The following is a 14,015-nucleotide window of genomic DNA, read 5'->3' on the forward strand; positions in this document are numbered from 1 at the left end:
CCATTAGAAACAAGTATCCACTATCCTTACTGTCATCCACATTTGAACCCATACAAGACGCTACCATATTCACCAAGTTAGATCTCAGAAATGCTTACCATCTGGTTCGCATCAGAGAGGGAGATGAGTGGAAGACGGCTTTCAAAACACCAATAGGACATTTTGAGTATTTAGTCATGCCTTTTGGCCTCACGAACGCACCCGCCGTTTTTCAGAACCTGGTAAACACAGTTTTGAGCGACTACCTGAACAAATTCGTCACGGTATATCTTGACGACATTTTGATTTTTTCGAGGACCCCCGAGGAACACACTGGTCATGTCCGTGCCATTCTCCAACGCCTGCTCGAAAATCGGCTCTACGTTAAGGCGGAGAAATGCGAATTCCATGTCCCATCTGTTAAGTTCCTAGGTTTCGTACTGGAGAGTGGAAGGCTGGGACCCGACCCCGAAAAGGTACAGGCAGTAAAGGACTGGCCCACTCCTTCCACACGCAAACAGCTGCAGAGATTTTTGGGTTTCGCTAATTTTTATCGTCGGTTTATTAAGGGGTACAGCCAGATAGCCGCCCCTTTGACACAACTGACCTCGGTAAAGAGGCCTTTCTTTTGGAACGCTGAAGCCTCCAGAAGTTTTTGTGAATTAAAGGAGAGATTCATTCAGGCACCTATTCTCACCCGTCCAGACCCTGCAAAGCAGTTCACACTCGAGGTTGACGCCTCGGATACGGGAGTCGGGGCTGTTCTATCTCAAACCTCCCCCACAGATCACCGCCTCCATCCCTGCGCCTTCTTCTCGCGGCGCCTCTCACCCGCAGAGAGGAACTACGATGTGGGAGATCGTGAGCTCCTGGCCGTAAAACTCGCCTTGGAGGAATGGAGGCACTGGCTGGAGGGAGCTGAGCACCCCATTGTGATATGGACGGATCACAAAAATCTCTCCTACCTCAAGGAAGCTAAGAGACTCAACCCACGTCAGTCCAGGTGGGCCTTGTTCTTCTCTCGTTTTCACTTTATCATTTCTTATAGACCTGGCAACAAGAACGTCAAGCCCGACGCCCTCTCACGACAGTTCTCGGTGAATTCAGATCCCGAACCAACTACCATCATACCCCCCGATTGTGTCCTGGGAGCCGTTACCTGGGAGATACGGGATCAGGTGCTCGAGGCTCAAAGGAACTACCCCTGTCCCAATCAGGTACCCAACCGCACCCTGTTTGTTCCTCCTTCCGTCAGGCATAAGGTGATTACCTGGGGCCACACCGCCAAGTTCTCTGCCCACCCTGGTGTCAGTCGTACCGTAGCCTTAATCCGGAGGACTTTCTGGTGGCCCACTATGTTTAAGGATGTCAAGGAGTACGTTTCCGCCTGCCAAACCTGTGCCCGCAATAAGGGAAGTAACCAACCCCCTTTTGGACTATTAAATCCGCTACCCATTCCCTCCAGGCCCTGGTTCCACATTGCACTAGACTTTGTCACCGGTCTTCCCCCTTCTCGAGGCTTTACTGTTATTTTGACCATTATCGATCGTTTTTCCAAGGCTTGCCACCTAGTGCCGCTAAAGGCTCTACCCTCTGCTGCTGACACCGCCACTCTGCTTGTTAAGCATGTTTTTAGGCTCCATGGCATCCCTGCGGAGATACTTTCTGACCGCGGCCCTCAGTTTATCTCAAGGGTGTGGAGGGACTTCGCCACCTGCTTAGGAGCTAAGGTGGCGCTAACATCTGGTTTTCATCCGCAGTCAAATGGCCAATGCGAGAGGCTAAATCAGGAGGTAGAAGCCATGCTCCGCTGTCTGTGTTCTTCTAGCCCTTCCAGTTGGAGTACCCACCTTCCTTGGATCGAGTACGCCCATAACGCCCATGTCTCCTCCGCCACTGGACTATCCCCCTTCGAGGCCTCGACAGGTATTCAACCCAGTTTGTTCCCTTCTGAATTTCCCTCCACAGTTTCCTCCGTTCCTCAGTTCCTGAAGGGGGCCCGGCGGGTTTGGGCGGCCACGCAACAGGCCCTACAGAGGACTGCAGAACGCAACCGGCGTCTGGCCGACCGGCACCGGCGTCCTGCCCCAGACTATGCGCCTGGACAGCGCGTCTGGCTCTCCACCAGGGACATCAGATTGAAGGACCACTGCAAGAAACTTTCCCCCACATTCATCGGTCCCTACACGATTTCAGCTGTCATCAACCCGTCCTCCGTCCGCTTGGATCTGCCGTCCCACATGAAGATCCACCCCGTTTTTCATGTCTCCCTTCTTAAGCCTGTCATCTCCAGTTCCCTGTGCCCTCCTGTCGACTTTCCGCCTCCTGTGCGTCTCGCTGACGGGGGCCTCGGTTACCGTGTCCAGCGCCTTCTGGATGTGCGACCTCGTGGCCGGGGTTTCCAGTACCTGGTCGAGTGGGAGGGTTATGGCCCGGAACATCGACAGTGGGTCCCGCGGTCATGGATCGATGACCCCTCTCTCATCCGGGATTTCGAGTTGGCCCGCTCCTCCTCCTCCTTCTCCTCCTCCTCCTCTGCTCGGCCGCCGGGTGGCGTCCCTTGAGGGGGGGGTACTGTCACGGTCTGAGGTATTTCCCTGCTGTCACTCCCTGTCTTTTGAGTTTCCCTCTGCAGGTGGGCGTGTCTGGAGGTGACCAAGCTGCAGCAGATCTGCTCATCAGCTGGCCAGGGGTATTTAAGCAGCTGGGAGACTCCTACACTTTGCTGGATGATTACTCTACCTGGCTACCTTCTAACAGCCACTAGTTTATCTTATTCGAGTTTTTTGAGAGTTAGATTGTGTTTTTGTAATTTGGAGTTTTAAGAATTTAATGAGTTTTTGGATTTTTGCCTTTTGACCTCCTGCTCTTGTTCCCAGACAAAACCTCCACACTCATTTGACTGGCAGAACTCTGGAGCCCGCATCATCTGAAGCTCCAACCCCGCTCGTCTCTCAGCCTCTCCCCTGGCCAGAACCACCTCCAGCCGCCCACCTAACCCTCCTGGACCTTCCCAAGCTCAGCTTCCTCCACGTCTCACTCCTGGATCTCAGTCCCTGCTACCCAGACCGGACCACTCCTCCCTCAAACCAGTTCCCACCTCTCCAGACCGTAAGTCCTCTGCACAAGTCTGATTTCCTGATCCTTCCGCAAATTGGATCTAACTCCGATCTGTCCACAGTTTTCCCGCACCAGCCTCCCTGCACAAGAACTCAGCTTCGTTACGCTGCTCCCTTGGTTTCCCTTCAATATATCCTTATTTAAACCTTTTAAAACCATCTCCGATCTGATTCTGTATGTCGTGGGTTAGTTTTCTTCACCACAACATGACACAAACTTGAAGAACTGATCTTTAGTGTAAAACACATGAAATGACTAATATGTAATAAACATGAAAGCAGTCAGGTTTCCATCGTCTCTCCTGTCTGTCCTCGTGTCTCCAGGTGTGTCAGTATGTTGTGTCCGTGAATGGACTGAACGTCCTCTGCCACGACTACCGGACCGTCAGTAACCTGATCCTGACTGGACCCAGGACAATAGTGATGGAGGTGATGGAGGAGCTGCAGGTTTGACTTAGAGAGCGTGGGTTTATGGTTCTTGAACTGGACGGATGGACACGGACGACACGACTCCATCTTTCCTGTTGAGATGAGGCGGATGTTGGAGGACCAGGCTGTCAGTGCCTCCACCTGTGAAGATGAGCATTTTACTTTTAAATGAAACAAGACGACATCTGTAATCCACCTTTTCTTTAAGTCATTCTTGAGGAGAAAACTCCAGTTTTATGGAGAAAACATCCGTGAATTCCTGGTTTGTGTTCTGGATCACGAGGTCGTGATAAAACAGGTCACAGAATCAGAAAGCTGAGTCAGCGATAAAACTGAACACATGAATGTTTCATGGAAACACGCAGTGACCTCTACCCCCAGTAAGGCTGCAGAACATCACCTGGGTTTATTTACTGCCCCACACTGCCCTCTACTGGACTTTACAGGAAGATGCACATTAGTATGTTTGCATCTATCTGAGGAAAAAAGATCATTCTGCTCCTGCTGTGTACCAAGTTAGCCCAGAACAGCTAGATGTGTGTTCTGCAGGCTCAAGTAAAAAAGCTAAGTGATTAGCATCATTTTTATGGCTTCGTGTATATTCTTAGACTATAAAAAAAACTTGAACACAAATCTAGGCTTTTAGCAGAAAATCTGATGATCAGACTGAAACATTCTGCTGCACCACTAACGAACTGGATTTAAACATTTTAGTTTAAGTAAAGAATCACACATTTATTCATCTATTGATGCAAAAATGGGATTTTTGACAATTCACATGAAAACTTAAGAAATGCAAAAATCATAATAATAAAGTCCAAACACTTAATTTAATTGTGTTAATTGAATTCTATTAGAAAACACGTGTTTTGCATGTGTGTGTTAATAAGGACTAAATCAGCTTGAATAGATCAAATGTTGCATCATTTCCTGTTCAGTGGATCAGACTGGTGCCAACCACACACGTTTATTCTTATTTCTATTAATAAATAATATTTTATTTAGCTTGGCATTTGATGGACTCAAATATAATTAAAATTCCAGCAGAAAAGTTTTGATGAGTAATCTCCAAACTTTTGCATATTTCTTTGCAATTTCATTCAAAGATCCTTAAATAAAGTCAAAGTGTGATGCCTTCATTTTAACATTATTTGTGCTGGGGTGGACCAATGTATCGGGCCGATATTTGCCCGGTTTTTCCAGTGTGGGAATATTTTAAATATATTCCCACACAAGAGACTTCAACCGCTTCCTAGGTGGAAAGCGGGGGTTTAACCTGAGGTAGTGGTCAAACCAGTTATCCCCGCAACCCTGCCGATGTTATTAGTGACATTTAAGCGTGGAAATAAGGTGGAAGATGTCCTTAAAATTCAGCAGTACATATCGGCCATCAGCTGACCGGGTGTACTGCAAATCGGTATCGGCAATATAAAAACCGACATCAGTTGACCTTTAATAAGTGCTTAAACATGCTAACATGGAAGAACGTGTGAAGCATTTCTTACTGCTGGTCTAATTCCTATACGTGCTTGTTTGGAGTAAAACATCCGTGTGTTCATGTTTTAGTTCAGCCTGATAAGATCTGAAATAATGTAGTGGAACAAATGCTGGACAGAAGAAAATACCAGATTTTCTACTCAGTAGCTTTAGGAATAAACTGTTAACGGAAAACTGTCTCCAGATTAGTCCAGTTTAGTTTTCTTCCTGTTGGCTGTCTTATTCAGAACAGCATGACTGCTGTAAACATGTTAGGTTTTATTTTTACCCCACAGACAGCTTTTCCTGGTTCTGTTGACTCGCTGGAGGGGAATATCAGACATTATTAATCAATTCAGGCTTTGTAACTGATAAATGACACATTTTCACAAATCTGTGAAGGCAAAGAAGAAATATCAGCAGATAAAGTGACACTAATTATGTCTGCTGTAATTCTGTTAGTCTAGCTGATGGTTCCACTCAGTATGGGTTTGATGTTTCTGTGTTCGTTTATTAAACTCCATCTGTTCTGTGAGAAACTGACTCTGACAGCAGCTCTGGGACAGAAAGTGATGATTAGCAGAAAACAGAAACATGCAGAGTGTTGACCTGTATGATGGGAGGGGTGGTGGTGCTGTGATGGCAGAAAACGGGCTTTTGACAGTTGAAATCATTTAGCCTTAAGTTCTTTAGCTGCTAATCATAGTTGTCGACCATTTGAACTTTGCATCAAAACCTCTGACAATCATTATCTTTATTTCAAGCAGAGATCACAGCGTAACCCATGCAGATGTGATACTGGAGCTTACTGGTCGGAACAATCCAGTACGATCAGCCAGCTCTGAGCCAAACCCACCAGTTACATCAGGAGCACGTCAGCTTTTAGTTTCTGAAGACAACAAATCCACCCTGCCTTAAACCTGCTGTGTGGAAAGGGTTTGTTTGAACCTGTAAATAGCACAGGGACGGTAAAGAATGTGACCACCACCATCGTCCACGTTGTACTGCTGTAGATTTTACAGTTTAGACGTTCATAACCAAAGGGACAAATGGCTCTCTGCTCTATGTGAGGCGAGACTTTTCAGGAGCTTTTCTCTGCTTTCAGGGACTGAATGTTGGGTTTCAGGTCATTATAAACTCAAAGGTTCAGCGTTCAAATGTATTAAAGTGTTCAGTGATTCTGAGTCTGTGGCTTCTTTTGTTAGGTCTCAGGTTTGTTTCCTCTGAGCAAAACCTCACCTTTGACCCCAGGTTGGGTTCTCACATTATTCCCATGTGATTCACAGGAAATATAAAAGTCATTTTTTTGTTTTACTATTTTTTCTCATTAATACATTGCTGTGTGTGTGTGTGTGTGTGTGTGTGTGTGTGTGTGTGTGTGTAGTGGGGATGGAGGCATTACATTTTATGAAATGACACATACAGTCTGTCAGAGAAACAAAATAACATTAGAGCACATTTTATTTTCCAGAGTCAAAATTAATGCAACTTAAACTAAGAGACCGTTAAAGGCTCAGGAGCCTTTTGCAGGTGTTTACAACAATACATTTTAGTTGATTGGTGTCTTGTTTCATATCACAAGTCCCTCTTTTCCACGAATCCATACTGACTATGGTTTAGTGTTTCATATATATATTTAACACGTTTTCTAGCCTACAGTACAGTACTCGAGCACTGAAAAGGATGTGCAGGAAGGCCGAGTGGAGGTGGAAAAAGGATGGGCTCCAGAGCTTGCTTGACCTAATAAGAGGACTTTGGATTGGCTATCAGAAGGCTGTGAAAGATGCAAGGAGAAAGTACTTTGCCAACATAATCTCCTTAAACTCTCAGAATTCTCTGATACTTTTTAAGACAGTGGACTCTATTTTAAATGTCAATGAGCCCCTTGCGATTGAGTACACCACTGAGTCATGTAACAAGTTTTTGGACTTCTTTTTGGACAAGGTAAGGGTGACAAGGGCCTCTATTCCACCACTTAAGCATGCCCCCTCTGCAGATCTCTGTGTTCCAAAGGCACTGGAGGGTTTTCAACCATTAACTCTTGCAGAGCTTGAGGAGATTGTCATGAGACTTAAGCCAACAGGGGCAGTAACTGATGTTCTCCCGGCAAGGCTACTGACAGAAGTTTTTTCAGTAGTGGTTGATCACGTACTGCAAATTGTAAATAGCAGCTCGATATCTGGGGAAGTCCCTACTCCCCTAAAGCAGGCAGTGGTACGACCTCTGCTTAAGAAATCAGGGTTGGACCCAACAATCTTGTCCAATTACAGACCTGTATCTACACTCCCTTTCATCTCAAAGATCAGAGAGAGGGCTGTGTTTATCCAACTGACGTATTTTCTACAGGAATGGGAAATTGGAGAAGTATTTCAATCTGGGTTTAAACCCTTTCATAGCACTGAATCTGCACTGCTTAAGGTCCTTGATGACATTTTATTGGCAAATGATTCCAGTGATGCTGTGGTTCTGGTGCTCTTGGACTTGACATTAGCCTTTGATACCGTTGATCATAACATCCTAATAAACTGGCTGGAGCGGTCTGTGGGCATTACGGGCAAGGCACTTAAGTGGATACGATCTTACTTGACTGGGAGGAGTTCTGTGTGAGTTTGGGGGACTGTTCCTCCGATCTGGCTGAGCTGCCTTGGGGAGATCCCCAGGGATCAACTTTGGCCCCACTATTTTTCTCCTTATATCTCCTACCCCTGGGTGAACTATTCCGTAAACATGACGTGTCATTCCAGCTATATGCTGATGATTGCCAGGTCATTTTTCCAATTAAGCATGGTGGCTTATGCACCATTCAACCTCTATTGGACTGCCTGGAGGACATCAAGCTATGGTTGGCTCAGAACTTCTTGTGTTTTAACGAACACACAACTGAAATTATTCTGTTTACGCCACCTAAGACCCCAGTAGGTGCCCAAGGGCTTGATTTTTCCTCTCTGGCACCGCATCAGAAGGCGGTGGTCACTAACTTAGGGGTAAAACTGGACGCAGAACTCAGATTTGATGCTCAAGTGAATGGTATTGTGAGATCTTGCTGTTTTCATCTACGCCACATAGCGAAAATTAAGCCTTTTCTGTCACATAGTCATTTGGAAACTGTAATCCATGCCTTTGTTACCTGCAGGCTGCATTATTGTAATTCGCTATATGCGGGGCTTAGGCAAGCTCCAATAGCACACCTCCAGGCTGTTCAGAACTCCGCAGCTCGGTTGTTAACATCTACCAGGAGGTCTGAACATAACACACCAGTCCTACGTGCCTTGCATTGGCTCCCTGTCTTTTATTGCATCAGGTTTAAGGTCATCCTGTTTGTGTTTAAGGCATTAAACTCAGGGGCACCTAAATATCTGTCTGAAATCATCCACCATGTCCCTATGCATTCCCTTAGGTCAGCTGACCAGAGACTACTAACTGTGCCCAGTTACAGCCTGAAGTCTCGTGGGAGTAGTGCCTTTTCAGTACTTGGAACAAGTCTCTGGAATGAGCTGCCAGCTGATGTAAAACAGGCTAAGTCATTAGAAACCTTTAAAGGAAGACTAAAAACACATCTGTTCTCGCTGGCGTTTGGACTTTGAAGTTGGGGGAAGTAGGCCGGATATTGGACTGTGAACTTGCAGTCAGGTTTTCGTATTGTATTTTAAACGGATTTATTATTGTATTTTACATGGATTTCTTATTGTATTTTAATGGTCATTTCTCTGTCCTATTGTGGTGCTTTTTATTGGTGTACAGCGCTTTGTTTGTCCATTTTGGCCATGTGAAAGCGCTCTATAAATAAAGTTGATTTGATTTACATTTTAACAGTTTTCCAGGATTTTTGAACATTGTGGAAGGAGTGACACTGGCCTTAGTTGTAGATGTTTATTATCCTGCTAAAACCTTTTGGCTATTGCCTTTCAGAGGAAACCAGTTTGAAAGGATAAATTATTTATGTAAGTTAATGGTTTTAGAATACCACCAATAATCCTTTAAACCAACAATACCATCACAGTCGGTGGAGGCTGTTGTTAAAATGATCAACAATTTATTTAACCTCCAGCTCATCTGAGGAAGATACGGTCAGGGAGATGTTTTAATGAATGTTTCATTCATTATCTTAAAAAAATAAAAAAGTAAAAAAATATAATAAATAAATAAATAAATAAATAAATAAATAAATAAATGTTTCATTCATCTCGTTATATTTGCTGCTAACTCTGGTCCCACATTCACATAAAATAATTTCAGTCCATGAAAAACATGCGCACAATATTTTGTTTGTATCTATTTTTCAATAAAGTTTAAGTTTTCAAGCAACGTCATCATCAAGCGACGCCGATGTTGTTATTTTTTTGCGACGCCAATGTTATTGCTTTCAAACATACTTCAAATAAGACCGGTAAGTCGTTTTTTCCTGTGAAGCTTTCAGTATTTACGAGCAGAAAACAACCATTTAATATTAATGTTGCCATTTAGTTCCGTGTCAGGTTATTTTCTCATTACACTATATTAGTTAGCTTTTCTTGCGTGAACTCTGGCCGAATGTCATCGTTTTAGAAAATCAAACATGCTAACTCTCAGTGTCAGCTTTTATTTGTGTTGCACCGATTGTAGAGTAAAAACATTAGCAGCAACATTTAGCTTCTAATAAAATGATTAAAATACAATTTAGAATCTGGACACACACACACACACACACACACACACACACACACACACACACACACACACACACACACACACACACACACACACACACACAAACACACACACACACACACACACACACACACACACACACACACACACACACACAAACACACACACACACACAGAGAGAAGTTATAAAGCTGACTCATGCAGTCTTACAGGGACTCAGATGTATGATTGGCTGTCTCTTTATCCCATTTGGTTTTGGAAGGCTACATTCTCATGATAGCTAAATAGTTCATGTAAAGCTACCACTAATAAACAACAGACATGTATAAAAACAGATGTTAACCAACAACATGCAGCCTTCCAGATAGCACCATACCAGTTTATCTATAGAGCACTTTCAACACAGCATTACAACTGGCCAAGGCGCTGAACAACGGCATCGACTAAGATTAAAACTAAGAAAACAGATGCAGGTTATAAACAATAAGGTCAAATAAAGCCACCAATAAGATATGGCATTAAAACTGTCAAAAGGACACAAATAGGTAAATGAAAATTACATTCTACTAGCATATAGAAAGGAAGAAAATAAAAGAGAGTGTTTAGAAGCAAAATTAAAGATTAAAAGTCATGTTTTTCCCAAGGGAACTTTAGTGTTTCAAAAAAAAAATTCTCCCGTAGTGCTGCAACAGTTTTATGTGTGATGATAAAATTCAGTCAAATGTTGAGATTCTCTCAAGAAAACTCAGATTTTTTTGACGTCCAGGTTACGATCTGATGGCAGCGCCCACTCGCAGCACAGTGCTGTCTCTTTACAGACGTGTGTTTCGCATCGCTCGGACCTGGCAGGCACAGAGCGGCGTTCAAAATGACACCGAGGCTGAGAGGAAGTACATCGTGCAGGAGGCCCACACACTCTTCCGACAGAACCAACAGGTTTGTAACATCGGCACTTGGCTCACAGGTCTGTTGTAGTTTTGAGATTAATGATCAGCTGTTTGTTTTCTTTTAGCTCAAAGATGAAGAGTTAATACGGAGGTGTTTAGAAGAATGTGAAGCAAGGATAGAAATAGGTATGGGTGAAGAGATTCAGCAAGATGGTGCTAATAAATAGCTAATGTGACACAGCATGAGTATAGTTAGATTTTGTTTCATGTTTTTTATTGTTTCTCTTATTCAGAATCACTTTGAAGGACATAAACTGTTATTGTAGGTAAACATGAAGAAAATAAAAATTCAATCCAATTGAAAAATCATTTTATAATCCCAGAGGGAAAATAAATCCCAAATCATCCAAAATGCTTTTGTCATCTTTAGATTAACGATCATTCAGATTAATGCTTTCTCAGCTTTCCCCTCGGTGTTGAAAAGTCAGCGTCCAGGCATTTGTTTATTTTATTTTATTTTATTTTATTTTTGAGTGACAGATTTTATAGACTTAGCAAGAAAGCAGCCAAAGTGCTCCAGTATTACATTTGGTAAACACAATTCAGCAGTTTTTGTTTATTAGAAATAAACGTTGTAATTAAAAATGACAAACTTGTTTTCAGCCATACTTCACAGTTGTTGCTGGTTATTGTTTTGTTGTTTTTTGCAGGTTTGCACTACAGGAATCCGTATCCAAGAGCAGTAAGTAATCTGGATTTTTTTAAACGTGTTTCTTCTGACAAACTGTATTGTGATCCAATCACCTGCCTGCAGTCGTACCTCCCACCGCTGGGACTGGCCACTCAGAAAGGGAGAAAACTGCGAGCTCAGCAGCGCCTCAGGAAGCAGGCCAAACCAATTTACTTACAGTCACACGACGAGACCTGACATCTAATCTGGATCCTGGTCTGGAGTTCAGATCAACAAGGACAGCAACCTGCAGTGCAGTGACCAGGAGATAATCTGTGCTGAGGTTGTGCTGTTATTGATGTAAGAGCAGCTGTGTGTGTTTTTTATTTATTGTAGATATTTTTTGACAGTTTTCAGTAAAATGTCTCATAAAGGAGCAGTCTGAATCAAATGTTATTTATCTAAATGTCTCACAATAAACTGTCTTGATCTTTGGTTTGATGATTTTTTGCAGACTAATTTTAAGCTTAAACAATATTTTAGCTAAAAATGCAAAATCTAGGATGGAAATATTTATGTAGCTGCAGGTTTGACACCAAAAAGCACCTCAAGTGGTCTGACTTTAGACCAAAATGAACTATTCTTTATTGAAATGTTTAGGTAGCATCCGGTGTTTACTGAACAACAGTTTCCTACTCTTAAAGGTTACCCTGTTGTCATTTTTGGTCAAATTTTCACCAGTTAGGAAAGGATGCTGATGCAGAAGCTCCCCTGTTATCGTCCTGAACCTCCTCCTCCTCGCCAGCTCATCGTCTGACTTTAGAACCACATCACTCTTATCTATCTGTTCTAGTTGCTGATGATGGCAGCGAAGTCTTCGTCTCTTCTGACCTGCAGACCTTTTGTTTTTGTGTCTACAAGAGGATAATGTGCACAGATTTTACCTACTAAAATGATCAATTATAATGTATAACATGTAAATTCAAACAGTGAAAACAAGTAATGAAATGTTAACAAGCATCAGAACTTTAAAGATAATAAAAGGAAGCAGGAACATCCCTGGTAGTAAATAATCTGTTTACATTACAACATTTTGTTTTAATTAGCTTTATTTTCTCACCTTTCAGTTTAAACAAACACTGAATGTTTTACTGCCTCATCAGTTCACTGCACATCCTAACGGTGGAGGAACATGGGGAGAAATCTGGAGTCGGTGTCCTTTGCAAGCAAACGTCCTGTTGATTATGTGAAAAAGTGGTCAATAATCCAGATTAAATATCTCGTTACTCTGCACTGCTCAAAGCTTTAGTTTAAGCTCTCTTGATGCACCACCTGTCCGATACCAAAAGGGGGCGACAACAGCAGTGCATTTCTCACTTCTCTGTTTTAGAATCATGTTTTTTGCCACATTAATACAAGCAAGGAGTTTGTCTTAAAACTGATGCAGAAAGGTTGACAAACTGAAAGACTTGCAAACATGAAAAGCATAATGCAAAAATACAAACAACTGCAGAAAGTGCTAATATGCAATAAAGGGAGTGTGCAACTTTTGTAATCTCCCTTTTTTCTTTGGAAAGCATGCAGTGCATGTGGGGTATTGTTCATTTCTGACACAAAATTAGAATTGGAAAAAAAACATTCCCTCACTGAAGATAAATGTTCTTGTAAAGCTGCAGATTTTAGATGAGGTCTTAAACATGACAAAGTGAAATATTTTACAGATAATCTTGAAATGATGTTTGAAAACACTGAAACATAAATCCAATGAAAAGAGGAAAAGAAAACTTGAATAAATCGCCTTAATTACTAAAGTTAAGTGTGCACAAACAAGATTATCTCTGGTTAAGTAAAGCTCGGCATCAATCTGAGCTACGAAGATGCTGTGAAGGAAACCCTACAGAGTTTAACCTTTGGAGAAGAGACTCGCTCACCTGCCTTGTTTTTATTTTGTTTTATTTTATTCATGTTCAGGTTTCAGCCCAGAAAGTTTTCAGCTCGCGTTGCCATGGTAACAGGGCCTGATGAGACTAAACATCTACCTGACATTAAAAACCTGATGTTACTAAACCTGTTTTATCCTCAGCTGCACACGTTGAAAACAAGCTGGTTAAGTTTGAAACCAAAAGATCTGCTGCTTCAGACATTTTTGTCCACGTCATCAGTTAAACATGTCCAACATTTGTGTAAACTGTGCAGAAATCTGTGCTTCCGTTGTTATCGTGTATGACCTGGGTGGGTCCGGTCATATGCAACATTCCCTATCATAGTTATGCAGATGACACCCAGATCTACCTAGCTCTATCACCTAGTGACTGTGGTCCCCCAGACTCACTCTGTCAGTGTTTGGGGCAAGTTAATGACTGGATGCAGGCAAATGTCCTCCAGTTAAACAAAGACAAGACTGAAGTTGTGGTCTTTGGAAATAAGAAGGATATGATGGAGGTTACTGCTCAACGTGGCTCCAGAGGAATAAAGACAAAGACTCAGGTTAGAAATCTTGGTGTCATCATTGATTCAGACCTGAGCTTCACTGGTCACATTAAGGCTATAACTAGACCAGCGTTTTGTCATCTGCATCAAATAGCACGGCTCAGAGGTCTCATGTCCAGACAGGACCTAGAGAAACACTTTCATGCATTCATCTACAGCAGGCTGGACTATTACAATGGTCTTTTGACTGGTCTTCCCAAAAAGCTGTGAAGCAACAGCAGCTTATTCAGAACGCTGCTGCTAGAGTCGTAACAAGAACCAAGAGAACCGAGCACATCACTCCTGTTCTTAAACCTCTACACTGGTTACCAGTAAACT

At 42.8% G+C, this 14,015-nt stretch overlaps 1 protein-coding gene across 1 annotated transcript; it reads left to right on the plus strand.

Moving 5' to 3' along the window:
• The first annotated feature begins 9,306 nt into the window (after positions 1-9,306).
• LOC107378719 (LYR motif containing protein 1) lies at positions 9,307-11,714 on the plus strand. The gene is made up of 5 exons (XM_054741325.2): positions 9,307-9,390; positions 10,417-10,586; positions 10,663-10,723; positions 11,248-11,279; positions 11,352-11,714. Exons 1-5 carry the CDS (start codon positions 9,330-9,332, stop codon positions 11,463-11,465), a joined length of 438 nt encoding a protein of 145 aa, XP_054597300.2. The 5' UTR covers positions 9,307-9,329; the 3' UTR covers positions 11,466-11,714.
• The last annotated feature ends 2,301 nt before the right edge of the window (positions 11,715-14,015 follow it).

The sequence above is a fragment of the Nothobranchius furzeri genome, chromosome 5, assembly GCF_043380555.1.
Source record: "Nothobranchius furzeri strain GRZ-AD chromosome 5, NfurGRZ-RIMD1, whole genome shotgun sequence".
Classification (NCBI taxonomy): domain Eukaryota; kingdom Metazoa; phylum Chordata; class Actinopteri; order Cyprinodontiformes; family Nothobranchiidae; genus Nothobranchius; species Nothobranchius furzeri.

Excerpts from the sequence above, each read along its gene's own strand:
- LOC107378719 (XM_054741325.2), top strand. The coding sequence starts at position 9,330 with ATGTTGTTATTTTTTTGCGACGCCAATGTTATTGCTTTCAAACATACT. Across the intron at positions 9,391-10,416 it reads ACATACTTCAAATAAGACCG|GTTACGATCTGATGGCAGCG; the intron begins GTAAGTCGTTTT and ends TTTGACGTCCAG. Across the intron at positions 11,280-11,351 it reads GGAATCCGTATCCAAGAGCA|TCGTACCTCCCACCGCTGGG; the intron begins GTAAGTAATCTG and ends ACCTGCCTGCAG.